This window comes from Cornus florida, unplaced genomic scaffold (genome assembly GCF_030987335.1).
Source record: "Cornus florida cultivar Cherokee Brave unplaced genomic scaffold, ASM3098733v1 CherokeeBrave_3.0.0_Hap2_Chr06, whole genome shotgun sequence".
NCBI classification, from domain to species: Eukaryota; Viridiplantae; Streptophyta; class Magnoliopsida; order Cornales; family Cornaceae; genus Cornus; species Cornus florida.
In genome coordinates, this window is record NW_026775576.1 from 104,703,575 (window position 1) to 104,729,961 (window position 26,387).

At 35.4% G+C, this 26,387-nt stretch overlaps 1 protein-coding gene across 3 annotated transcripts; it reads right to left on the reverse strand.

Annotated features, from left to right (window-relative positions):
* Nucleotides 1–1,139: 1,139 nt before the first annotated feature.
* On the reverse strand, nucleotides 1,140–25,632 carry LOC132313598 (protein SEMI-ROLLED LEAF 2). 3 transcript variants are annotated; one of them, XM_059812434.1, is made up of 20 exons: nucleotides 25,425–25,632; nucleotides 24,874–25,192; nucleotides 22,830–22,904; nucleotides 18,621–18,736; nucleotides 18,368–18,482; nucleotides 18,086–18,214; nucleotides 17,223–17,270; nucleotides 15,562–15,755; nucleotides 15,285–15,472; nucleotides 14,914–15,206; nucleotides 14,552–14,701; nucleotides 14,043–14,471; nucleotides 13,301–13,450; nucleotides 7,195–7,270; nucleotides 4,397–4,524; nucleotides 3,958–4,158; nucleotides 3,654–3,794; nucleotides 3,455–3,580; nucleotides 2,557–2,754; nucleotides 1,140–1,812 (listed from the first exon to the last, which is right to left on the reverse strand). In XM_059812434.1, the coding sequence occupies exons 2-20, from the start codon at nucleotides 25,018–25,020 to the stop codon at nucleotides 1,651–1,653; spliced, it is 3,066 nt and encodes a 1,021-aa protein (XP_059668417.1). In that variant the 5' UTR covers nucleotides 25,021–25,192; nucleotides 25,425–25,632; the 3' UTR covers nucleotides 1,140–1,650. The 3 variants fall into 3 exon arrangements, with proteins under 3 accessions (XP_059668417.1, XP_059668416.1, XP_059668418.1); XM_059812433.1 differs by having other exon boundaries at nucleotides 2,518–2,754; XM_059812435.1 differs by lacking the exons at nucleotides 22,830–22,904; nucleotides 24,874–25,192; nucleotides 25,425–25,632 and having other exon boundaries at nucleotides 2,518–2,754; nucleotides 18,368–18,500.
* Nucleotides 25,633–26,387: the final 755 nt, after the last annotated feature.

Below are 26,387 nucleotides of genomic sequence, written 5' to 3' on the forward strand. Positions count from 1 at the left end.
ATGAGACGTCATGGATTTCTCGGGATTTGGCACAGGCTAACCCTTGACCCATCCAACCTGCCCAAGTCCCACCCTGCTAAAAATAGAGGAATCAAGGTAATGCCCTCGTCTACTTCTATTAATTATTTTATTATTCCTTGGTAAGTAGAAAAATAAAAAAATCATTTTGTGTAAGTACTCAATTTTTAATTTTAACCTTATAAGGAATGCAAGTGCTCTGATAATTCCAAATATAAGCCATAAGCATTCCAAGTCAAACTCAAACATTAGTTGCAAAATTCAAGTTTGGCTCATTTATTCAATTTCAAGTTCATCATGGAACTCGATCTCAAACTCAAATTCTATATTAAGATTTATTAAGTAAAAAATTAATTATAAATGCTAACAATTGTCTTTACAAAGACCTCTTCATGAACATGTCTGCAAATTTCTAAAAATTAAAAATTAAAAAAATCCAAATCTACAAAAATAACAAGGCTGATGAAATTGTTCAGATTTAACTTGTTATTAAACAAGAACGCATCTCTCTCTCATTCATGAGAAAAATATCATTGCACCCATTGTACCGTGCAACGGGCACATACAACCGTTCATACACAGGTTGTGTAATAACATGTATATTACAGGAATGGTTCGACGGTGCAACAGGCGCAACGAAGTATTTCTCCTCATCCACACAATAGAAAATTGGTGCATCCCTGATTCAAGTACAACATGCTATCACTGTCACCTTTGTAACATGCGACTTGTGAAACACAAATGCAGAAAATAATAGCATCAGCCCACACGAAAGCAAATCTCCTCATGTAAACCGTATATCACATACTGTTAGGTACATCCCGAACTTAACATAACAGGTCACGGGAGAGGATTCGGATCTCACACACTACATTCTAAAACTGGTATTTCAATGTCAGTCATGCAATACTTTGCTACTCGGAGAGGTTACACCCACATAACTCTTTCTTTGCTGGACCAAAGCCCTACACAGCTTCAATAATAGTAATAAGGTAATTTTTTTTTTTCAATACTAATTTGAAGAATTACTAATTAAATCATTGAAATTTTACCACTTAGCATACAGTTACAACCAAGCTGCTCATACAAGACCTAATGCAAAGAAGAACCAACAATGCAGATTTTATCATATGGGTCTATTATCCCAGAATATTATATATGACTTACTGAACTTAATTTCGCAAATATACGAATGCAGTTCAAGTATACTCCCATCATAACGATGGAACGAAAATCACTAATTAAAATTTGTTTTCTATACATCAAATCAATTAAACCAGGATTGGAAAACCCTAACACATTGCCGAAACTTCGTACCCGTCGTTGGGGAAGAAATCTGGAAGATGCCTCACCCATGTGGCCTGACACAAATCAAATGTTGCAAAAAGAGGGGGAAAAGATGAAAAGAATGAAAGAATGTAGCCTGAGCAAGTGACCGACTCAATCAATCCTGATCACAAATCTTGACTGTCATTCACCCAACTGCCAAGTAGCAAAACCATGTAATCCCGAGAGCACATGATGCTGCACAATCAAAACCTGCGGGCATGGGAGTCAGCTCAACACTTGCAGCATCAATGCCTTTAAAGTATTATGGCTCAAGACGTTGTGTGATCCCATACTTCTATTGGATCAACATCCAGCAGCTTTTAAGAAGTTATCATATGGACTTGATGCAGGTAGCCTGAAGGCATGAGGATTATGCTGGTATTCAGTTGCACACGGCATGGTAACAGTGCCCAGAGATGTTATGTCTGGATTTGGAGTTTTCTGATCCAGAAAAGGATTTCCCACCTGCAATTTTTTATTAGGTTCACAATATTAGACTGATTCAGTAAGAGGCAATGACACTCGCATTTTAAAGGTGAAAGCACAAGGTAAGGCATTAGGACCTCATCAATTCCTCAACTCTGAGGGAATAAAAGATCTTGAAATATAAACATGTACGTTTGCGCAGTGGTAAAATAATAAGAGCAGCCACTTTGAGCAAAATTGCCAAAGGTTAGGTCTATATCCAGTTTACCCCTTCCAGCACTATCAATTAACAAGGACATCACTTGGTAATCACTAACATGGAATGAAGTTATTATAAATGATTTTAATATGCTAAATATATAAGAGTGGTTTGTAATAGAAAAGAATGTAAAAGAAGATCATATGGTCGACCCCATTCACACGGGATTAAAGCAAGGATGATGATGAAGACGATGATAATGATGATGAACACTTCGTAATGTGTGCAGTGAAGTGTGGCAGTAGAATCTCAAGGCAAACCTCATGCACTTCTAGATTTGTGATTAGTGATACGCAACTAGGTTGGAAAAGTAAGTGGACATAATTTATGTATATATATGCCCAACCCTCGTACGCCTTTAAGGCAATGATTCGTATAGCGCATGCAACTGAAATAGTAACAAGAGGGGAATAGCAAAAGTATGTACTAATGAATAATAACATCAATATAGGTGCCAGTTGAAGTTCACTAAAGCAAGAAAGTACCCCTTGGAAACCCCCGTTAACAATGGCATGAGAACCTGCCTTTCTCTCCTCTTTGTCATAGTTTTCTGATGCCCAGCTCAATACACTTTCTTGTCTTTGTTGGCTGCTCATCAAGTAGGACATCTTCTCCTGCTTTCCCGCCAAAAGTGCCTCGCAATGACCAGCCATTTCCTTGTAAGACACATCTAGTGCAGTGCTGACAGAGAGTCTCCCAACTTGATGTCCAACCTCCAAGACCTGTGTTATTAAGGTACCCTAAAGTTATTGTGTAATAAAACCATTTAGGACCTTAGGTTTAATCAAGTAATAAATTATATGGTAGGACTGTTTTATAACTGACCGAGTTTTGTTCTTTATGATTGTAAATATGATTCATGCATAAGTGATGCAACTTGAGCCAATTTTGGGCTTGAGAAGCTATGTTTTAATATAGGATAGCAAAGCAAGTTTCGGTTTTGCCTCCACTAAAGGAAGTCAAGTAGAATATATGTATGTTGATTTAGCTAATTTATTGAATTGATAGATTCTAGGGGGGATACCCCTTGTGCTCCTGTATTAGTTTGTTTCCTTCAATAAAAACTTGCTTATAAAAAATAAAAAATAATAATAATAATAACAATTGAATTGATATGTTAAAAATATTCCTTGTGTCGCACATGCGCCTTACTTCGATCAGGCTCGCACCTTATGTTGCACCTTGTGCTTAGGCTCCAAAAGATCTACAGTGCCTTAGTGCGCCTTGAGCCTTCAACAACTATGTCCAAACTATCTTAATCAATTTTCTTTCATTTCATCTCCAATTGGTTCATTAACGAATTTTCAATCTAATATTTTCCTTCCAAATTAACTAGCAAATTTTCTTCCTGGTAGATCATTTTCTCCTTCCTAATTAACAAAGCAATAGAAATTAAATAACCAAACATGTGAGCTAACTTACTGATTCTAGAAGTTGATTGACACTCAAGAGATTGGAGGTTTCGATGGCCAACCGTGCATTATGTTCGGCTTGATTTTCAAATGAATCTGCGAGTGTGGCATCCTCTATTGAGAAAATTGGACCAGCCTGCACCATAATAATAAAATAAAATAAAATCTCAAGTTCTATGGAAATTTTTGGGAGCATGCAAAGGAACTACCTCCTCCGGAGATTTATGGTTGTTTGAATCAAACTGATATATTGTTCGGGGAGCGTCAGTGAACGAATGGGCTCCCAGAGGACACACATCATCAGGTAAAAAGACATTGAGCAACTGCTCCCTTATAGTGGACAATTCAGACTGCACAAAGAAGCTAAAAGTCATTGTTGTTGTAGTTGTTGGTGGTGTTATTACATTTTGATAGGCAAATAAGCTTCAAGTCTAACAATTTAAAGTATGAAACTTTATGCTTTAATATTAGAAAACTTATTGTGAGGATTAAAATATCAATAAGAATGTTTACCTTTGATAAATTTTCCAAATTCTTCACAATCACAGAAGCCAAGGATTCTGTAGTCTGGTCCTCAGTAGTTCCTATTTCTGAAAGAAATTTCAAAGCCGACTTATCATCTTCTTTAGATCCATAAGCATTTATGGGATGGTGAGTTCCAGTATTAACAGCCTGTAACTTGCGATCTTCAACCAAATGCAGAAATGGATCAACCTGGCACAAGTATTAACAATATTAAAACAAATGAGTTAACTTTGTTATTCAAGATGTTAAATGATAATGAGGAAAATGAAAGAAAACCAGAAAAACTGGCTTGCATCGATATTGATTGCTTTAAACAGTCAGTCTCACATGTACAAGCATTAAAGGAAAAAATAGGAATTCTTAAGTGAAGCCCTCCTCAGTAAATAAACCACTATGAGCACAAGCTTGTTACAAATGAGGCACCAACCGTTTTATCTGTAAGTGCAGCCTTGACACACGCAACAAGAGGAAGGATATTGTATGCTTTCGATGAAAATATAATCATAGAAGTTGCCAAGGTAAAGAGGGATCTGCGACGTGAAGGTGGCAGTGGCCCTGTAAAAACAGTGGGATTACATCCTGAGTTGAACAGTTGACGTGTCCATTAGTGTAAGCAACCCTACTAATGTACTATGTCATTATGATGACATAATTATACAAGAAAACGGAAAATATAAAGAATAAAGCAGATGCAAGTAAAATCCAATTAATTCTGACAAACCTGTATTTTTCTGCATAAATATCATGTCACATGGAAGTGTCATTACAGCATGTCGGAGGAGTGTCAGGCTCCTCCAGGCGCACCTTTTATGTTGAGTTCAGATCAACGTGTGTTAAAGTTTATATATATATATATATATATTTATGACCTTTAAGTGCACCGGTTAGGAAAAGTGACAAAGTCCCATTGAGGGAAATACTAGGGGTCCAGGGGAAGAGGAAGACCAAAGTTAATGTGGGTACAGTTAGTAAGAAAGATATGATAACATATATATATATATATATTCATGACCTTTAAGTGCACCAGTTAGGAAAAGTGACAGAGTCCCATTGAGGGTAATACTAGGGTCCAGGGGAAGAGAAAGACCAAAGTTAATGTGGGTACAGTTAGTAAGAAAGATATGATAGCATGTGAATTGACCGAGACTATGGCCTTAAATAGAGCGGAATGGAAACATGGGATTCATGTGGCCCACCCCATGTAATTGGCAAAAGGCTTGGTTGTTGTTGTCGTTGTTGTTGTTGTTGTTGTGTGTGTATATATATTCTCATGTTCTTGGGTTATATATATACTCATGGTCTTGGGTTTATGTGCAGTTTTGTATTGCCTTCTCCCACAAACTGCGAGGTTATTATAAAAGGGGAGTGGTCTGGTTTCAGTGCAGATTTTTTATGGTTCTTAGGTAGAGAAGTAGGAAAGATGGAAGAAGAAAATTCAGCTAAGGGCTGTCACACCACCCCAGCTAGAGTTTACAGCATTGGAAGCATTTGCTTTTGGGCAGTGCCGGTTGTTGGTGAGTTGATTGGCGTTCTTTGTCTTAGCTAAGGCTACATAATTTGTTACGACAAACGCAGCGAATCCAAGCAACAATCACGAAACACAACAGAAAAGTAAACACATCACATAAACAACACAAAGATTTATTATTGGTTCGGCAAAGCCTACGTCTACAGTGGAGATCAGGCGAAAATCTTTACTATGTATAAAATCGGAGATTACAAGTTTCAGCCCCACACTCTCTATTCTGTACGATTTTTAGTGTCTCTCAATCTGCCCACTCCAAACCCTAAACGCCCTTATATCTTGGGCTACAAGAGAGTACTAATTAGGGTCCACGACCCATAAGCAAAAATGGGTCAAAAAAATTTCCTTGGGTCCAAGGCCCCGATCCCCTAGAGCAATGGGTTAGCGGGTTGTAACGCGACCGGCACCAAATTCGGGCCACAACATCACATAATTAGACTTAGAGCTATCACAAGCTGCCATACTTGATGTAGGACAAGGGAGAAGCCTTAAATAGTTAAGAACTAAAGAATTCAGAGGCTGAAAGTCCAAAGAACTAGGGCTGAAATTTGGAGGTTCGATAGTAGAAATCTAGAAAAACAAAGAAGAAGTGGCTGGAAATTCAGATAAACAGAGCTATTGTTCAAGAGTTGTTAGTAGAGAAGAAGGATTGAAAATAACAAAAAAAAAAAAAAAAAAGAAAAAAAAAAAAAAAAAAAAAAAAAAAAAGAAAAAAAAGAAGAAGAAGAAGAAGAAGAAAGAAAGAAAGAAAGAAAGAAAGAAAAAATAAAGGACCTATTTGAATCACTCCAACAAGGCCTAGGTATCACACCTAGAGAAGGCCTCACACCCTCAGAATTTGTGAATCACTCACAAAGAAATCTCAAAGGATATTTTTATTCATTCATTCATTGAGTAATCAGAATTACATATTATCCTTTTTATAATAACTGACGACCCTTGGATTACCCTACAGGGCCTAGGTATCACACCTAGAGAAGGCCTCACACCCTCAGAATTTGTGAATCACACACACACAGAAATTTCACAGACTTTTTTTATTCATTCATGGACTGACTAAACAGAATTACATAGTATCCTTTTTATAATAACTGATGACCCTTGGATTACCATACAATGGAGGTAATCAAAGTTGACTCTAGCTTAATAAAGCAACAAATAACTTAATTGATGCAATTTACCAAAACAATGCAACTTCACCATAATTGATGCAATTACCAAAATAATGCAATTTGACCAAACCCCCTAATTATGTAAGACTTCAAGTAGCCCCCCATCGTCTAGCATGTGCCAAATTAAAACCCTCCTTGCCACGCCTTTTATATACTTTAAAAGGTCGCTGCCACTGTTCTCTACCACTACTAGAAATTCATTGACGGAGATTATAGGTTCTCCACAGTTTGGTTTTTACATGAGATTCATGAAGATTTCATCAGCATAATGTCTCCAATTACAAAATGTCTCAAGAATGGAAAAGTGTAGCTATATTTTGAATGTGCAGAGTTTCCAAGAGAAAAAGAGGATGACACAAGCACTAATACTAGCTCTACCATATCCCTATAAGATATTTGAGGTAGATTCTGATGCATAAATAAACCAAAACATATAGGTACTTTTGGGAAAGTATGCAATGCGATATGCAAAGATCAGTCAATACGCGCCTTACATTCTACAAAAATAATGTGAGATTGAATGCATACCTCCTTCTACTAGAGAAATGCTTCTTAAGGAAAACGCTAACTGAAAACTTCGAACTAGAGCCTCATGACTGGAATTCTGCAAGACATGATGAGTTATGATTAGATAAAACAGCCCATAAAGAAGTGGGAAAGAAAGAATTGAATGACAATGCTTATTTACGTATAGCCAATTAATAGTTAAGACAATGAAAACAAGTCGAACAAACTACCAGAAGACCACAAGTCCCAGAAAATTTGTATTTTACAGTAATTAATACCATGAAATGATCAAGAAAATAATCAAGATCCATTAGGATGATTATACCTCATAAGCAAATAAAAAAATATAGGGGTTGACCACCTATCAACATAGGCAAAGCCTCAAATGCAAGGATACATTTTCCTGGTTTGCAGATACCTATATACACCTAAACCAGCTTCAATATTGCACCACTATATTTCCCAAACTCCAAGTACGCTTTGTCCCTACACTTAGCTAGCACAAGTGCACAGCAACAAAGAGCCTCAACAATTTATCCGGCATTATTTACATATAAAAAGAAACTGAATCAGTACCAAAATAAATAACAACATAGTAGAAACATCATATATGTGGAAAATGACCCTTAAGAATAAGAATTCCATTACCCAAATGTTAGTCCTTATTATCAAGGGTTATGGAGGAGAGGGACTGAGGATACAAACCTAACATTCAACATTATTTGGATAAAGGAACCATTACTTAGTCAAGCATGAAAACTCAAAAAAGAGAAATCCTTAAGGAGACACGATATTAAGGATAGATCATTCAATATGACCCGTAATAATAAGAATGTCATTTACCCAAATGTTAGTCCTTATTATCAAGGGTGCTGGAAGTGAGGATACAAACCTAACACATTCCTCAGTCAAGCATGAAAACTCAAAAAGAGAAATCCTTAATATTAAGGGGAGATCATTCAATAAGGCCTAATCCTTGTCCAACCAAACAGAACTATGTCATTTTTTTTCTTATTGCCGCCTACCTCAAAAGCAACATATGATTGCCGACACCTCTTTCTTCTTCTTTTTTTCCCTTAGTTATCAGTTATCACATTAATTATCAGCTATCACACTTTCTTCGCAGCCATTAATTTTTTCATGTGTCCTGTGTTATCATAAACAATTGATATCTCTCACTGGCAGGAGATATCAGTAATTAGCCTAGTACAAACTCTTCAATAAAAGAGCAATGTCCAAAACAGGAAGCCAAATAAATCTAAAGACTGTCCCTTGTAATCTAGCCTTTTTAATAAGCAAAAATGAATCAAATGAAGTGAAAGATAGAATGAATTAGTTGAAATCAAGTAAAAAGGAAATCCAGTGTTTTATTCCTACTTTTTCTCTCTTTGAAGTTAATTATACAAGACTAACCATCTAGTTCTAATAATATGGCACTAGAGCAACAACACAAATAGGTTATGAGCAAACTTAATAATTTCTCTGAAGGATAGTAGGAGCTCAAGTTGCCAAGCATGACAAAATGAGTTTAAAGTGTAGGAGTAGCAATTTTGGACAAATCATACCAAAGGTTATCTCTATATCCAATACACTAGGTGAATCTCTTCCAGTCTTCATTGTATCTCAATCCTGAGGAAGGTATTCTCCAATGCAGACAATACACAGATCAATTTAGTTTTGGGACTTCGTAATGTCAATGCTAGAAGCTCTCTTAGATAATGAGGAACAGTTGTGATACTTTTTCCATTCAACAAGGGGTGTTGTCAAACATAAAGACTTCCTCAACAAGGTTCTTATTACTAATGAGGCAGTAGAAAATCTAAAAAAGAAGTTTTGTTTTCAGAGTTTATTCAAAGAGGCTTATGATCATGTAGATAGATACTTTCAGGATCTTTGTACAAGGAAAGAATGCTATTAAAGGAAATGAAGAAGTTAATAAGAGGATGCTTGGACACCAATATGTAGTCTTAACAAAGGGTTGGTTGGACCTTCAGGGGATTGAGAACTCCATCTCTCTTTTTCCTTTTCTCCTCTCCTTGTGGTTGATGCCCTCAGCATTAGAACAAAGGCTTTGGAAACTATTAGATGTTTTGGTGTGGATAAGGGAAGGTTTGTTGTAAATTAATAAGTATCTCTTCGAAGATGAAATCCTCAACTTAGCAACAACTCATCCCAACTCAACAAACTTTTTCCCAACTATTTGGGGTCAGATACATGAATCATGCTTTTCCATTCACTCTCTCTAAGACCATACGTCAGTTAATAACAGGCTAACATATCTTTCCTATCTATCTCAATTTTTAACTTACCTTTAAACCTTTAAATCATTTGATTACAGTGTTGACCCTAGAATGTAATTGAACAATGTTTTTTTCCCCCCTTTTTTGAAGCATCATTGTAGCAAAATAAATCAAATAAGACGGTCGCCTTGGTTAGTAACATGGTTTACACAATAGGAACATGATTTGTGGTTATCAGTTGTTTATCTGGGTTTTCCATTTAGGCTCCATTTGTTTTGACATAAAATGCTTAACACTGGAAAATATTTTTCATGTAAAATGTCTTACATCGCAAATTGATTTTTTTTTTTTTTTTTTCTCACTTTCTGTGTTTGGTTGAAATCTGGAAAACAATTTAAGAAAAAATATTTTCAGCTGTTTGGCATAAAACATATTCCAACATAAAATGTTCACATAACTAATATTAGGAATTTTGACATACCAAATTCCAAAAATTGAAATTAAAACTACCAAGTTTCATTTAGATAACATCTAAAAGTGCAAAATAAATGAAGTTCAAATTGACCACACCTCGAATGCCAAAAAGATCATTGTTCCAGGAGGGGCAAATAACTATTAGCTTCCTTACAGAGCTTCAGCTCGAGTACAAGAACGAATGCAAATTATTCACTATTTCAAGAAATCCTCCATATCATATATCTCCAATCTTCAATTCAAACTCAAGAGAGCTCCACCCAGGGCTCGAATATTTGCAACATTTACTAGAAAAGGCCAGTTCACAAAGGTTATTAGGTGAGATATTTTTGAAGAAGGCCTTCTTACATATTCAAATCAGAAGCAAATAGGATGTAGAGACTGACAACAATGATGAAGATAGTCACAACTAAATTAAGCTTCCCACAACTAAATTAAGCTTCCCTTGGAATAAACAAAACAAGTTAAATAAAACCAAAAATTTGAGTTTAGTTTAAGGGACGGACCACCACTAACCCATATATTTCAAAGACGAAGCTCACTATTAGAATCAAAATCAGAGAAATACCATCGGTGGCCTTCGGCATAAATAGTCGCTAGCGTCAAATCGTGGTCACTGGCTTCATGTTAATGAGGGCATTTTGTTATTGCACTGATGTCATTTTGGTGTAAATTATATCTTTCTGGGGAAAGAAAAAGAAAAAACCTAATACCGTGATTTCTTTTCTTCCCTATTCTTTCCTTCCTCTTCCTCCTCTATCTTTTCCTTTCAATGATCTGAAGTTCTGAACATTAAATATTTAAAAAACAGCTACTTTCGCCAAAAATTTAAAGTAGCTTGTAATGTCCATCATCCTTGCGATGATGATACCACTATCTTTAAGTTAAGGTGTTCCCAAATGTCAAGAACCTACAATGACAAGAATTTACAAGGCTGCAGCCTTGGACTTCTTTTAAGATATTCTCAATTATTTAGTTGTTGTGGAAATTAAATACTTGTTCAAGACATTGAATTTCAAATATTTTAAATATCTACAAATGTCAAGAAATATTGACCCAAGTAGTGCCCTGTCTTAGTGAATATGAAAATCCAATTTACAATCCTATTTCTCTCAATGCAAACCAAATTAGTATAAAGAGTGAAACCAATGGGATAACTAAAACTTGATGGCTGAGGGGAAACTAAACATGCTCACATGGAGAGACAGATCAAGAAGGATGTTCTTTGTTAAATTGGCTTTAATTCAATGAAAATAAATTAACTTCTGGTGAGCCATTGGATCCATGCATTCCATTCAAGTTAAAGGGGATGTATTGAGACAACAGCGAGAAATTATTCATTGCAACCGTTGCAAGGATGACGTGGTGCAACAGATAGTTACAAACACTCCACCAAAGCAAAGTGGACCTACAATAGAACCAAAAAGCTGATATATGTGCTTTGGTGGAGTGTTTGCAAGTTTGTAACCATCCATTGCACCAAGTCATCCTTGCAACGGTTGCAATGAAGAATTTCTCAACAACAACAACAATTGGCATTCTTTTATGGCTCATAATTTGGGTAATTATATAATCAACATATTTATAGAATGAGAGTGGCGGGGATAAGGATATCAATATGGAAACCAGAAAATATTAGGGTTAGAAATGCAATGGAGCTTTTGTAGGAAGCACATCCAAGCATAAAAATGAAAAGTTGGGACACCTATTGAAAAATAGGCACTTAAAAATAACTTTGCATCTAAATATTCTCTCAAATCTTAATGCATATGACAAATTAAAATAGTAGTAGAAAGAAGATAATAATTTTCATCAATAGATGACTTATAAATGACTAACTACCAAAATCCAAGAAATCTATGAGGAAGAAACTAAAGAATATACTGCTGATGGAATGAGATTAGGATGGATGAAAGTGGAAATGTACACGCATTGGTACTGATGCTAAATCCATGCATGCCAATCAGTAGCATTTTATGCTACAACGTAGAGCATTTGAAACTCTTAATGTACATAAAGTGACCACTGCCTTGTTCAGTATATTAAGATGCCTGAGTAGGAATACTAGAAAAAAGAGAGTTCAAGGTAACGAAAAGTGACAACAAAAGGAAAGATACTGTATGCTTTTGTCATCTACAAGTACCAGGTAACAATGTATTTAGACAACCATATGAGCTAGATGGCGCAACTATTAGGCTCTTGAGTAGGAGCACTAAAAAAAAGAGTTCAAGGTAATGAAAAAGTGACAACAAGAGGAAAGATAACAAACAACGCTTTGGTCACCTACAAGGTGACAATGTATTTGGACAACCATATGTGCTAGATGGTGCAACTATTTGGCTCTAATTGAAGGCTTTATATATAATCAACATATTTATAGAATGAGAGTGGCGGGGATAAGGATGTCAATATGGAAAACAGAAAATATTAGGGTTAGAAATGCAATGGAGCTTTTGTAGGAAGCACATCCAAGCATAAAAATGAAAAGTTGGGACACGTAGTGAAAAATAGGCACTTAAAAATAACTTTGCATCTAAATATTCTCTCAAATCTTAATGCATATGACAAATTAAAATAGTAGTAGAAAAGAAGATAATAATTTTCATCAATAGATGACTTATAAATGACTAACTACCAAAATCCAAGAAATCTATGAGGAAGAAACTAAAGAATATACTGCTGATGGAATGAGATTAGGATGGATGAAGGTGGAAATGTACACGCATTGGTACTGATGCTAAATCCATGCATGCCAATCAGTAGCATTTTATGCTACAATGTAGAGCATTTGAAACTCTTAATGTACATAAAGTGACCACTGCCTTGTTCAGTATATTAAGATGCCTGAGTAGGAATACTAGAAAAAAGAGAGTTCAAGGTAACGAAAAGTGGCAACAAAAGGAACGATACTGTATGCTTTTGTCATCTACAAGTACCAGGTAACAATGTATTTAGACAACCATATGAGCTAGATGGCGCAACTATTAGGCTCTTGAGTAGGAGAACTAAAAAAAAGAGTTCAAGGTAATAAAAAAGTGACAACAAGAGGAAAGATAACAAACAACGCTTTGGTCACCTACAAGGTGACAATGTATTTGGACAACCATATGTGCTAGATGGTGCAACTATTTGGCTCTAATTGAAGGCTTTACAAGGACAAAGGGATGCCAAAAAATTCAGAAAACTTAGAAACTTATGCAACTGAGTGAGGGCTTTCAGACAAATGGAAGAAACACAGAGAATATAATTAAACAATGAAATTGTGATGTAGATGCAGTATAGACATAGATTAAAGTATTATGAGGCAAACACTATTCTACAACAACAACAACAACAAAATGTCACACAAAAGGGCATCCTTAAATCAGTATTGAAAAAGTTTGTAAAAACAATGACATAAATCCAGTAAATACCTTTGCTCGAGAGAACAGCAATACCAGGCTGTATGTATGGGCAATTGCTTCATAGTTTTCAGGCGTATTTGCAGGGGAGATGGATTGTGCCCAAATTGATGAAAGCAGGAGGGTAATCTGGTGGGTACTCAGTCTAAGGGAAACCGTCTCCTGTTGTTAGAAAGAAAAAAAAAAAAAAAAAAAAAAACAGAACAGTCATACAAGTGATGAACCAAAATGTAAGGGACTTAATGTAGATAAGATATAAGAGGTGCCGATTCCCAGGCTCAAGCTAGGCCCAAAATTCCGAAACATAGATGCACCATACCACACCTGGCCTGGCCTAAATTTGCAGTCTCAACTGGAGCTTGGTCCAATGACTAATAAATTCTATAGACCAGAGTTAGTTCTGGCCCTCATGACATATAGTGATTCCATAATTTTCTGTGCAACTCTCAAGTAACACTGAACGTCTATCCCACCAAAATCAGGGTACTGGTAGTGCAAATAAGAATGAAATTTCTAAGTGATATTACTTAAGTTCATAAGAAGCATGGAATAGAAAAAACAGGAATAAATATCCAGGCCTGGCTCTAGTCTGGAAAATAAACAGCGGTACAAAATCAAGACCGAGCTTGTTCTGACTGTATTTTAAGATGAGACCAAGCCAGTATAAACTGGGTAGGCATAACCAAGCTAGGTCTGGAAAAAGCATTCCCAAAGTCAAGAGTTTCTAAGATGTGGAGACAATGCCAGAACTTACCAATTCCTTGTTTGAATTGCTCGTAGAATCTCCATCTGCTTTTTGAAGTCCAGGTGAATTTTTGAAAGTGTATGTTCGACTATAAGTTGACTTGATTCTGTTCAGCATGCCATTAGTGTTGTTTCTTTGTTCCCCCTCAGTGACAACTATTTCTTTGTTGTCCTGACTAACAATTTTCCTTGAAGAAGACCTCTCATTTCTCAATTTCTCAAAAATGGCAGCTGAAGAAGAAAAGACAGAAACAGTTCTTGAGAGCGTTCTTGAAAGTTCAGCAGCATGCTTTGACCCAGGTACAACTGAGTGGGGACGAGGGCAAACTGAAGATGGCACAAGAACAACAGAAAAGATCTGGTGAGCTCCAACTCTTGTTTCATGGTCTGGATGAGCCATAGCTGGGAGTAACTGGTGAAATAAAGCCTCAGGAAATGCCTGAAATATAAAAGAATTTCAGCTGCAAGGTTAAGTATAGAATTAAAATAACTGGAGAAAGAAAGAAACTGTGTCCGTGCCTTGTTTTGATATGTCAAATTTGGTATAGAGGCTACAATTTGAGCGGTACGATAAACAGCAGAAACAGTAGTTCTTGCCATAACAGTAATATTTGATATGTTCTCCAACATCACAGCCATAACGTCAAGAATTGGGCTCGCATCTCCAACCTGTACATAGTGGCAACTCAGTATTGCTTCTTTGCAAAAAATTCCAACAATATGATGAAATTCAGTTAAATGATTAGGATATTTAGACCCATTGAATTATCATCGGATAACTTATCAACTAAAATCTAACATCACAAGAATTTCCTGCTCAATCACCTAATATAAAATTGACAATCTAATGTTAACTCAGAAACGCTAGAAGTAAATGCCACCTTATAGGTTAACTCCGCAAGGCACTCATCCACTGCTTCTCGAAATTCTTTGTTCCATTTAATTATTTCAGCTCCTAGATTTGCATCATCAAGTGAATAGTGAATGCTTTTCCGCAGATGCCTCATAATATCACTTATTGCACCCGTTATAGCTGAAGAATGCTGGACCTTTATGTGTCGAGCAAGGGAGGTGGCAACGTCAACAATGTCAAGCTGCATATCAGGTTGTTTGAGGACATTTTTGTGATCAAGATGCTTGATTAATATCGACAGCAAAACCTGAGTATTTTCTCCTGCAAAATCAAACGAAAGAAAAGACCCATGATTTGTCTATCATCATTTAAAAAGACAGAAAAAATCAAAATTAATACCAGAATCATCCATTAGAATCTGCATATCCTTCAGGACAGGAAAGGCAAGCCCATGCCATAGATTTCCATTATCAAAATAGCGGAACAACGATTCTAGAACACGCCGCATGGTTGTAGCCTCCCTGCCCAGCTTGGCCATGTTATTCAGGCATACCCTGGACCAAAAACAAGGGTTCTTTGCATCTTCCCTGTGGAAAGAAAATAAAGATACACTTCTGAGGGCATACTTAAACACTAGATATAGGAGCACTCGGAGGATTTTGAGCCAAGAAATTACCCTGTCACATTTGCTTCGCCTTTATCGTTCACAATTGTCTTCCAAGGAGGAACCCTCATCACAACTTCAGGTGAAGGAGAGACATGACCCTCAACTTTAAGCACTTCTTGTACCCACCGCTTCTGGTTTGGGTTCTCTGAGTCTCTAGACTCTTTAGTAGAGCCTCCATAATTTTCCAAGACTACAGTAACAATCTGTTTAAATGAAATGGAAATAAATAAATAAATAAATAAAATTATCTAAAATAAAATACATTGTCAAAAGACTTTAGGGAAAGTTGGTCTTTACACAGGTATAACATGGATTGCTTCATTTATTAACAGTGCAAACATGTCAATACAGATTATAAGGAAATATAGAAGATGTAATTCACGAAAGAAAACTGAAATGATGTCATTCCAACATAAACAGTATTCCTATACATTATGTTCAAGACCAATAGAGAGAGAGAGAGACAGAGAGAGAGAGAAATTCACTTAAAAGCAATGTAACTTGATGCACTACTACCCACACAATTGTCCAGGTTAAAAATTGTAGAATTTCAATCCAGTTTGGAAAAGAGAAAATACTAGTGTTCTAAGGTTAGTCAAGACACCTGAACTGCAGAACCTTTCAGAACATTCATGGTGAACTTAAAGACAATAAAGGCCTATAGGAGTGCCAGTCGGTTAGCCAGAACCATTTCTTAAAAAGTAAAATGATTTCAAGTACATAATGGCCCAGGTGAGAATTGTGTAACCTGTGTAGCAAACCTATTTACAGGTTTTACAACTCAAGCAATAGTAAATAGCCCAAGTTTTTACATGTTTACATTGCAAGGAAGTAATGATGTGCTTCCAATTCATTTCAACCCTGTTGTCCCACTGAAGTAACAAACTGGACCAGGCTTGTCTAGGCCTGTATCCATTTGTAAGGCATACTGCCGACGGGAAATAGTGCTTTTCAAATATTTGAAAGAAAGCATCTAAAGAAGCAATTTTTTTAATTGAAATACATTGAAGTTTTACTATGGACACAATATACGGGTCATCATTTGAGAGGGAGTGTTGGAACAGATAAGGTCCATGAGTATAATTTAATGAATTAAATGTTATCTGGGAAAAAGAAAAAAAAGATCATTGTTGCCAGTGTTTGTAATATCACTTTGTCATTAACTTGAGCACTATTTTTCACTATCTGCATTAAGTAGCTGCCCCCATGATCAAACCTGTTTTTCATGCTTGGCAGTCCAAGATTTTACCATTGCAGGAGCAGTGGCCCTTTAGTCAGGAGAATATGTAAATAAATAAATGTGCAGGACTCATGGAACTGATGCTAATAGCTCAGATGGTAAAGCAGCTAAAAATTATCACCAACCCAAGAAATTTGCCAAGATGGAAAGAGAAATGGAGATAAACAACAGCGGTAGTTTGATTGTCAGTTCAAAGCTAGAGTAACAAGAATCAAGAATTTAATAAAGAAAAGCTTCAACAACCAATTCAAAAATAAGCAACATTTTGATTTCCAAACATTTCATAAAAAAATAAAAAAAAGTAAAATCAACAGGCATGGGCACAAATTCTACATTGATGAGATAAATTAGCAAAATGTAATGACAATATTATACCATGTCAAGAAACAACCTCATTTTGAGGAAACTAAATAAGTTGGTATCTGCTTACATTATCGATCTCAACCGAAATGTGGGAGTATTCACCCATGAACCAAACCTATCCACCAAAGGAAACATAAATTAACATGAAAATGATGTTCCAACAGGCATTAAGATATTACATAAAAATGTTAAAAGAAATAATAAATTGTATAAAAGTGGGAAAAAAAAAAAAAAAAAAAGAAAAAAAAAGAAGAAGAAGAGAAATAGAACCCTATTAACCATGGGGTGTTCAACGTTGTGTTTCATAAAGAAAGCCGGACCCAATTTTCCATGGTGCTATCTTCCATATTAACTAGTGGTAAAATTTACAGACATTCAAACCGAGGGCATCCAGTACAGGGAATCTTCACTATGAAGACATAATAAGTCATGGGGTATAAGAACAAAATAAGTTAACTTTTCAAGGTGAACTGGTCCTTTGGCATTATCGTGTAGCTACCTCAGATAGTTGTCTAATAACTTGGGCTGTCAGAAATAAAACACAGAAGATATTCTAGATGAATCTGGTCTGCCATGAGAGCACAGATAATGGATGCTCCCCAATGTGTTAGCAATGCTTGTTTTTTATATGTAGATTTTTTTGAGGTTGAATGCAAAAGACAGTCTTTCTTTTTCTTGAGACAAAGAACAAAAAATACTTGTACATTGCCTTTTACTTTTCGAGCCCACTCCATTACACAAAACACGAAACACTTACCTTTTCATTTGATGTCCCACAGAAGACAGAAATTGTAGGATGTAGGTGGAGGGAGTGACATGTTCATGATAATAAGATGGTTTAGAACCGTTCATCATATATCGATGTAAAATTACATAACTCCAATAAGTGAAATTTTAGGTTCAAAGATAAAACATTTCTCTGATAGATACCATTGAAGAAAGGGATTGTAGCCCAGCCGAACGAAGATGATTTGCCCTATCATCTTCCCCCATTTCTTGAGCTAGTTGACAGAGTTTTGGAACAAATCCTTCAAAGTTAAACATATAAGTCCCATCTCTCTGCAAAATACAGTTCAGATGAACAAGTACACAATTTTAGGTAGGCAGAAAGAACTAGAAGCTTGAGAATAATTCTCACTATAAACTAAACTTCCTTCTATAGATGATTATTTCATGACACCCCAAAATAAAGAATCACTCAGCACCACCAACCTGATTATTCACAAAATCAAACAGAGTTTGGCATCCTATAATTCGCATATCATCCTCACGTGTTTGATCCAGCAGAGTGTGCACGATATTTAGTAAACTACTTGCAAATAGAGGCCTGTCATAATGTCACAAACTGAAACGCAGATAAGTAAATAAATCCAACAAATAAATAAATAAATAGCAGCAGAAATGCACAAAAAAAATGTTATAATTTATAAATAAATGACAACCCATACAAGGAAAGTGAACTCACATTTGCTCCTTACAAGAAATTAACAACTTCCTGTAAATACTCATGACAATTTTCGCAGATCGAAAATTCTCACTTCTCAATTCCTTGTAACACCGTTGCTCAAGTGAATTTGTGATCTGGTCATCAAATTTGCAACTTCTGTTAATCGAGCAACATTTTTTTCTTTTGGCATAAAAGTTCTCCTTAAATTGGCAAAATATATATATATATACTTCTTTTTTTTTTAGGTTTCAAATTGGTAAAATATTGACTTATGCAATCTAGTCCACTGAGAAAAAACATTAAACAACCAATTTTCTTGCATCACTTCTAGTAGATTTCAAGATATGTTCTCTATGAAAGGGAAAAAGACAAAAGGAAAAAGGGAACACTTGCACACTATAAAGCATTTGAGTGAGGAAAAAAGTTTGAAACCACTTATTACAACACAGAAGAGCTATAAGATAATGATATTAGAGACTCCAGCAATAAATTTATCTAACCAATCACGACTATCATGAAACCAATAAAAATTTATTTTTGCAGGGTCATAGAGCTCTATGGCACACAAAATTTCATATTGCAGACCAAGTAGCAGTTACAAAACTTCATTAAATTTTTGTTCGGATGGAACACACTACATGGCTACACCTCACAATTACACATGTACATACTCTTGGGCTAGTTTAGAGTGATCTTACTGTGTATATGGTCATTATTTGTTATGTACACCTGGACTTTCTTCCTAATTAAAAATTAAAATAAGTATACCTTTGCCCCAATTTAGTGGCCAACATAGTCCCAGAATCGTTAGAGGCTGTTATCCTAACTCTGAGCATTGCAATCTAGCTAAAGTAACAAAATTCTGATTAGAACAGAACTTAATCAGGTGCCCCACAGGGAACAAATTATTATTTATTTCAACGAGTCCATAAGGGAGAACCTCATACACTTTTGCTCAGCTGACTCTGTAAAGTTGATGCTATTATTTATTTCAACGAGTCCATAAGGGAGAACCTCATACACTTTTGCTCAGCTGACTCTGTAAAGTTGATGCTATTTATTGGGCGACTCCAATTGAAAAGGCCTCTCATAACAAGATGTCAAGGCTGACTCCATAGGAATAGCGTTATACATGACGGAATGTCCACATAAGAAATATTTTGTACATTATGTTATAAGGGTAACTCTATGCCTATGGGGAATGGAACATTTTTATTTAGGTAACTTAATTAGGAATGGATAGCTACTCAAGTGACTCATGGACTCATGGGATAGACCACTTTGAGACTCTGCTTGTGCATTTAGTGCCAGGGGTGACTGCATGAGGAACAGACTAAAATTATTTGGGTAACCATTCAAAGAAAATATGTTTTATTATGCCAGGGGTGACTCGTGCATATGATATACACAGTTTTGATGGCCAAAATGACTAATGGTTATTCACCAATGTGGATCCACAGACACAGTCCAAAAGGAGTTGAGAGAGAGAGAGAGAGAGAGGGTTATTTAGCTTATATGAAAGGTGACGTCTTATGTCAAATCAGTTAATCGTCTACTCACGTGACATAATACACATTGGGCTTTGCTTTTAATGCATCATCTTATTATGCAATATCAGTGTTAGCATGTTCTAATAGGAACCAATGGATTGTAGACATAATCTTGAAGTTCATTAGACTTGATATGTTATGGTTGCCTAAAATAGAACCTCTCAGCCTAATTGTTCATAGAAAATATGTTTTATTATGCCAGGGGTGACTCGTGCATATGATATACACAGTTTTGATGGCCAAAATGACTAATGGTTATTCACCAATGTGGATCCACAGACACAGTCCAAAAGGAGTTGAGAGAGAGAGAGAGAGAGAGGGTTATTTAGCTTATATGAAAGGTGACGTCTTATGTCAAATCAGTTAATCGTCTACTCACGTGACATAATACACATTGGGCTTTGCTTTAAATGCATCATCTTATTATGCAATATCAGTGTTAGCATGTTCTATTAGGAACCAATGGATTGTAGACATAATCTTGAAGCTCATTAGACTTGATATGTTATGGTTACCTAAAATAGAACCTCTCAGCCTAATTGTTCATAATGTAATAAAAATCAATTATCACTAAAGATACTTGTTATTGTTTTCTCCCCGTTTATACAGGAACAAGGCAAGGATGATGATGATGAAACTTGTTATTGTTTTCTACTAAAAAAAAAAAAACTAGGCCCTTTCCATCTATTGTTTCTATCTTTTTTAAATTAAAAAAAGAAAAAACACACACACATATATATATAGACGCAAGTAGCTGAAGTAGACTGTTCTTTTATGAGGATTTTTCCAGGACACAAGGGGAGGATTTCAAATGAGCCTTTTTGTGTATATAAGTTTTTAGCAATCTTACACCTTTGTACTTTTAGAGCAAACCAATTTTGTAGTAGCCAAAAACTACACAGATAAATGTTATGAAGGTAAATTTTTGGACATGAACATAAATTGATTTAACGAACTCGTGCATAAATTAATGTACTATGAATGACACTTGCAAGATGACATAATCATAACCACGCTTTAGGCGATCTCCCATTAAGGGGATTGGGGCAAGAGATTACTTCATGTGAAAGTGCCCATGAGGTTATTCAAGACTAAATTCATGAGAAATTATCCTTGAGGTTACTTCAAGACAAAAGTAACCTACTTTCCAAGGAGGTCATCACTTCATGACAAATTGCATTTAGATTGAGACGGTTGGAAGTAAAGGAAAGGAAAAAGAGGTAGATTATCTCATGTTTGGTTTAAAATAAGGAGGATAAGAAAAGTTGATGAGAGGAGGGGTTTGTCAATCCCTTAAATAGTGTTTTCTTCTATCCTTCCACGAGTGAGAAGAATTGGGGGGGATATGACAAGGGAGTTTGGTGTAACCAGATTTTGTTTCTATTTTCACATAACATGTGACTTCCTGTTTTACCCTTTACCTTCCCTCTACTCCTCCTCATCATCATCCTTACCTTTACCCACATGGATGGGGCCGATCACATGAACTCTCTTTTTCTATTCTTTCCTATTATACACCATGTCTCCTTTTATACTTGATTTTTCAAAATCATTTTTTTCATCCCATGTAAGTTTTCTTCAGCCTCTTTGTCACTAACCTTCTAGGAAAATAACTCTTCCTCTTCTATCCGGTGCATCTTCGGTTCCACGTTGTATATGACCATACTACCTAAGTCCACTTTCTTTAATTTTGGAGTTATTCCTAGTTTTACCCTCACAAGTTCATTATTAATCTTATTTCTTCTAGTCAATCTTATCATCCGTTATAGCATCCTCATTTTCGCTACTTGAATGAGTTGTTTTTGTTCCTTTTTCAACACCCAACACTCTGCTCTATATAATATAGTTAGCCTACTTACCATCTTGTTCTTGTTTCTTTGTCTTTACTATCTGTCCTAAACATGATGAAAAAGTTATCATTGTCCTTCCCTAACATTTCTTTTCTCTTATAACTAATGTTATCAATTTCGTCTACCTCCTACTTGTCCAAACATTTGTGACTAAACCTTATTGAAAGAGAAAATCAAAACTAATTTTATCCATGACTTATATCCCTCAATTTAAAGTGTGTGGGATTTTCCTAGGTTTTTTTTTTTCTTTCCTAATTGGTACTCACACACACATGTTTCTTCTGAGACTTCCCTGACCTCCCTTTGGGAAGTAAGAGGCTGATACCGCTAGGCTACTTGCCCGTTGGTTCTAGATGGTTTGGACCCAAGCTTGCCTAGGTACTCCCCCTCTTAAAAACTTGGGTGCCCTTGGGCCCTAGGATTTTCCTAGGTTAGGATTGCCACATGGTTAATATTTTCCTACTACGTGAGTCTAGATGCATGAGTCATAAAATTGAGACTCAAGGGTTAAAAGAGAAAAAAAGAAAAAGTTTAAGAACTGATGGACCAAGATTGACCATTACAAACACAAATTGCATAAATGCAGAATAAAAGGTTCAAATTTGGTCTAAAATCATTATGTTCCAAGCAACATTACTGTTAAAACAACAATCTCAACTGTTCTTTAACTAATCAATATATTATGTTGTATCAAACAATGTGTATTCACAGCTTCAAAAAAACCAATAGTCGCGTATACTTGTACGATATGGTATTCCCATAAAAACTCTGATAGATTAAATAAGACATACCCCTTGTATTGAGGGTACGAAAGAAAAAAATAATACCTTCGGGATACGCATAGGATTTTTTGCAGCATAGTCACACAATTTTCCAATCTTCCGGTCATTGGGTTCTTCTTCCTATAAAATATAAGGAACTGTTATGACAAACGCAACGAATGAAGAAACAAATCAAGAAACACAACACAAAAATAAACACACCACAAACAAAGAACAAAAAGATTTAGCGTGGTTCGGCAAAGGTTTCACTATGAGCAAATCAGAAGATTACAAGTTTCAGCCCCCCCGCCCCCCCCAAAAAAAAAAAAAAAAACCTATCTCACTCTTACTCTCTTTTTTGCAATTTTCAATGTCTCTCGATAATACCACTCCAAACCCTAAACACTCTTATATATCGGGCTACAAGAGATAACTAAACAGGGTCCACGTCCCGCAAGCAAAACGGGTCAAAAAAATCGCTGCGTTCACTACCCCTGCACCCTCAATGGGTCATCAAGTCGAAAACGGGTTGCAACACAACCCGGAACCAAATTTGGGCCACACAACATCACAGGAACAAATCACAATGTAGAAGGGAAAAAAAAAAAAAAAAAAGGTATCCATCTGTTGCACATGATGTATGAAATGTAGAGAAAAAATTAATCATGATAAAACTGAACCTTGCTTACTCAACAATGATTTTTCATTTCAGACATCGTGCTTGTTTAATAAATCACAATATAACAATATTAAGTTGCTGAATTTGCAGATACAAAATATATTAACATCAAAATGCAATAAAAATGTTGAACAATTATAATTAAGATAGAAATTGACCTTGCTTATTTAATGAACAACTTCTTGTTAGATGGATCATGATTGCTGATGAAAAATAAAAAGAAAAATCCAGAGTACAAATTTGCTGAGTGACTCACTTCAAATGCAAGATAAGAGAGCTTGATTTCACAAAGAGAATAAAGTTAATAAGTAGTATTTTTAATGTTTGCCAAAATCTTATGCCTGGGAAACTAATGTTTCAAACACGAAGTGGATGGGATAGTGCAATAGCTGTATATACACCTAAGAACTATATGACTAAGCTAAAGTCAATGTTCAAGGATGGTGAGAGAGTGAAATTCTATAAGCCCACGTTGATTCCTAAAAGAAGGTTTTTCCTTTCTTGTTATAGATGGATCATGATTGCTGATGAAAAAATAAAAAGGGACAAAAAGAAAAATCCAGAGTACAAATTTACTGAGTGACTCACTTCAAATGCAAGATAAGAGAGCTTGATTTCACAAAGAGAAGAAATTTAATTAGTAGTATTTTTAATGTTTGCCAAAATCTTATGCCTGGGAAACTAATATTTCAAACACAAAGTGGATGGCATAGTGCAATAGCTGTATATACACCTAAGAACTATATGACTAAGCTAAAGTCAAAGTTCAAGGATGGTGAGAAAGTGAAATTCTATAAGCCCACATTGATTCCTTAAAAGAAGGTTTTTCCTTTTTTTAGAAGAGAGAGGGGGGGGGGGGTGAGAAATTTGTATGGAGAACTTTTGACCACTCCTAGCTATTAATTTTGCATTATATTCCATACCCATCTTTGAAAGAATTTAAATATCTAAGCATTTAAAATTCTTAAAAGAAGTCTACTAAGATTTTATTTTAGTAGTGAGCAATCATATTCTTAGAAATAATGAACAGGAAATGTAAGAGGATAAAGCTTCTGTCCAGTAGTTATGGATAGATGAAATTAAGCATTACAATATCTTCCTAGCACTGATAACCAAAAAGGCAGTTCAAATTTACAAAGTTGCAACTGCAGGTACTATCACATAAACAGTTCAAGAAAGAGAAAATAGTTATCAGAAAATTAGCTTGGGTTCCACACACAGGATTCAAAAAAAAAAAAAACGTTATGAAAAGAAAGTCTCTTCTCTATTTCAGATACAAAGCACAATTTGGCTTAAAATAGTAACAATTGGTGGATCTTAAAGTTTGAACACATCAATGGACTTCCACGTATCGAGGATTGAGTACACAATGTATATTATCTTCCAACAATAAAAGAAACACATAAAGTAACATATGACCATAAAACTAACCTGGGATCGAGGAAAAATATCTGCAATTAGCTTCTTATACCTCTTCACCGGCTGCCTAGACCTCGCCCGCATTGCCGGGCAGAAAAAACAAAGGCTACCGCATGCTGGCAAAACTTGCCTTGAAATTATGCCGGAAACAACGCTCATTTTGAATCCCAAATATGTACAATCACCCAAAATTTATATATTTCCTTCAAAGTTATACACTTCCTTTCCCTTCTTTACCAATCTAAAACCCAAAATTTCTCAAGGACACAAAATGGGACGGTAAAGGAAGCCCTCGAGAACAATCGGGTACTTTCCGAATTACGGAACCAGCCTACAATCAACAATTACAGGTCACCAAAACCTTCGAAATCAACAACCCATTTCACAACCATCTCAATTGATACAAATTGAATATATATATATATGTTAATCGGCATACGTAAATATGGTATATACAATGTGTTTGTTTTGTGTGTGTATATATGAATTGCCAAAAGAAAATGTGTATATGTTTGTATTATGATGAATTGTGGTGTGGATTATGAGTTTTGTAACGTTGATACCTTCGGGTCGATGCCTGTAACAGCAGACCGGAGGCTGGTAATCCGTCAATTGATTTCAAAAATGTACCAAATCTCCAGCATTCCTCCACCGTGAACGTAATGACTCTTTCTCTCTCTATATCTCTCTCTCTCCCATATATATCTGTCTATATATATTTATATAATACGGAGTATAAAATAGCCTCGGCCGGACGTCTCTGCTATGAGTGATTGAACATGTCCACAACCCACAACGGTTTTGTTATCTGGCCGACAGGGAAATGACTAATAAGGACTGAATTATAATTTTGAGTTACGATCATGCCCTTGTGTATTGATGGTTACACTTGACTTTGCGGTAGATAATCCCAGCCGCTTATTAAGCAAATTAAATTAGGAAATTTTTATAAGGGTGCTTGCAATATGCAAATAAGCTGTGTTCTTGATCCAACGGTTAAAATTGTTTTAAGACTACCATCATTTATCAGCGTTTGATCTCGTGTGATTCTATTTTTACCGTTGGAATGGTTGTGCCAAATCTAAATTTAGAAGCATTAGTTTAAATATATTAAAGAGTAAAGTGCAAAAAAAACCCTGAATTATGTGCTTTTTGTAACTAACTCCTTTGAACTAAATATTGTCCCCCTAAACTATTAATTTGTTGCAATTAAGGACAAACGCATCACAAAAGATTATTTTACCCTTTGTTATTAAATTTGTCATTTCTTATTAAATTATTTTTTTTATTATATTTTCTCTTATTTAAATATTAATAATATCATTTACCTTAATTTTATAATTAGTATCAATTAATTATAAAAATGGAAAATAAATAAATAAATTTGTAACCATCATTTTCTAAAATGATTAACGTATTATAATAAAACATATTATACTCACTTTAAATAAATAAATTAGTATAAAAAAATATCTTCTTTTTAATGCAATATATTCATGAAAATTAAGAAATTACTTAAATTGTTT

Coding starts and splice junctions, on each gene's coding strand:
- LOC132313598 (XM_059812433.1), bottom strand. CDS start 25,020: ATGAGCGTTGTTTCCGGCATAATTTCAAGGCAAGTTTTGCCAGCATGC. Junction 14,472..14,551: donor ATTTGACATATCAAAACAAG/GCACGGACACAG, acceptor TTTATATTTCAG/GCATTTCCTGAGGCTTTATT. Junction 1,813..2,517: donor TTAACGGGGGTTTCCAAGGG/GTACTTTCTTGC, acceptor AAAAAATTGCAG/GTGGGAAATCCTTTTCTGGA.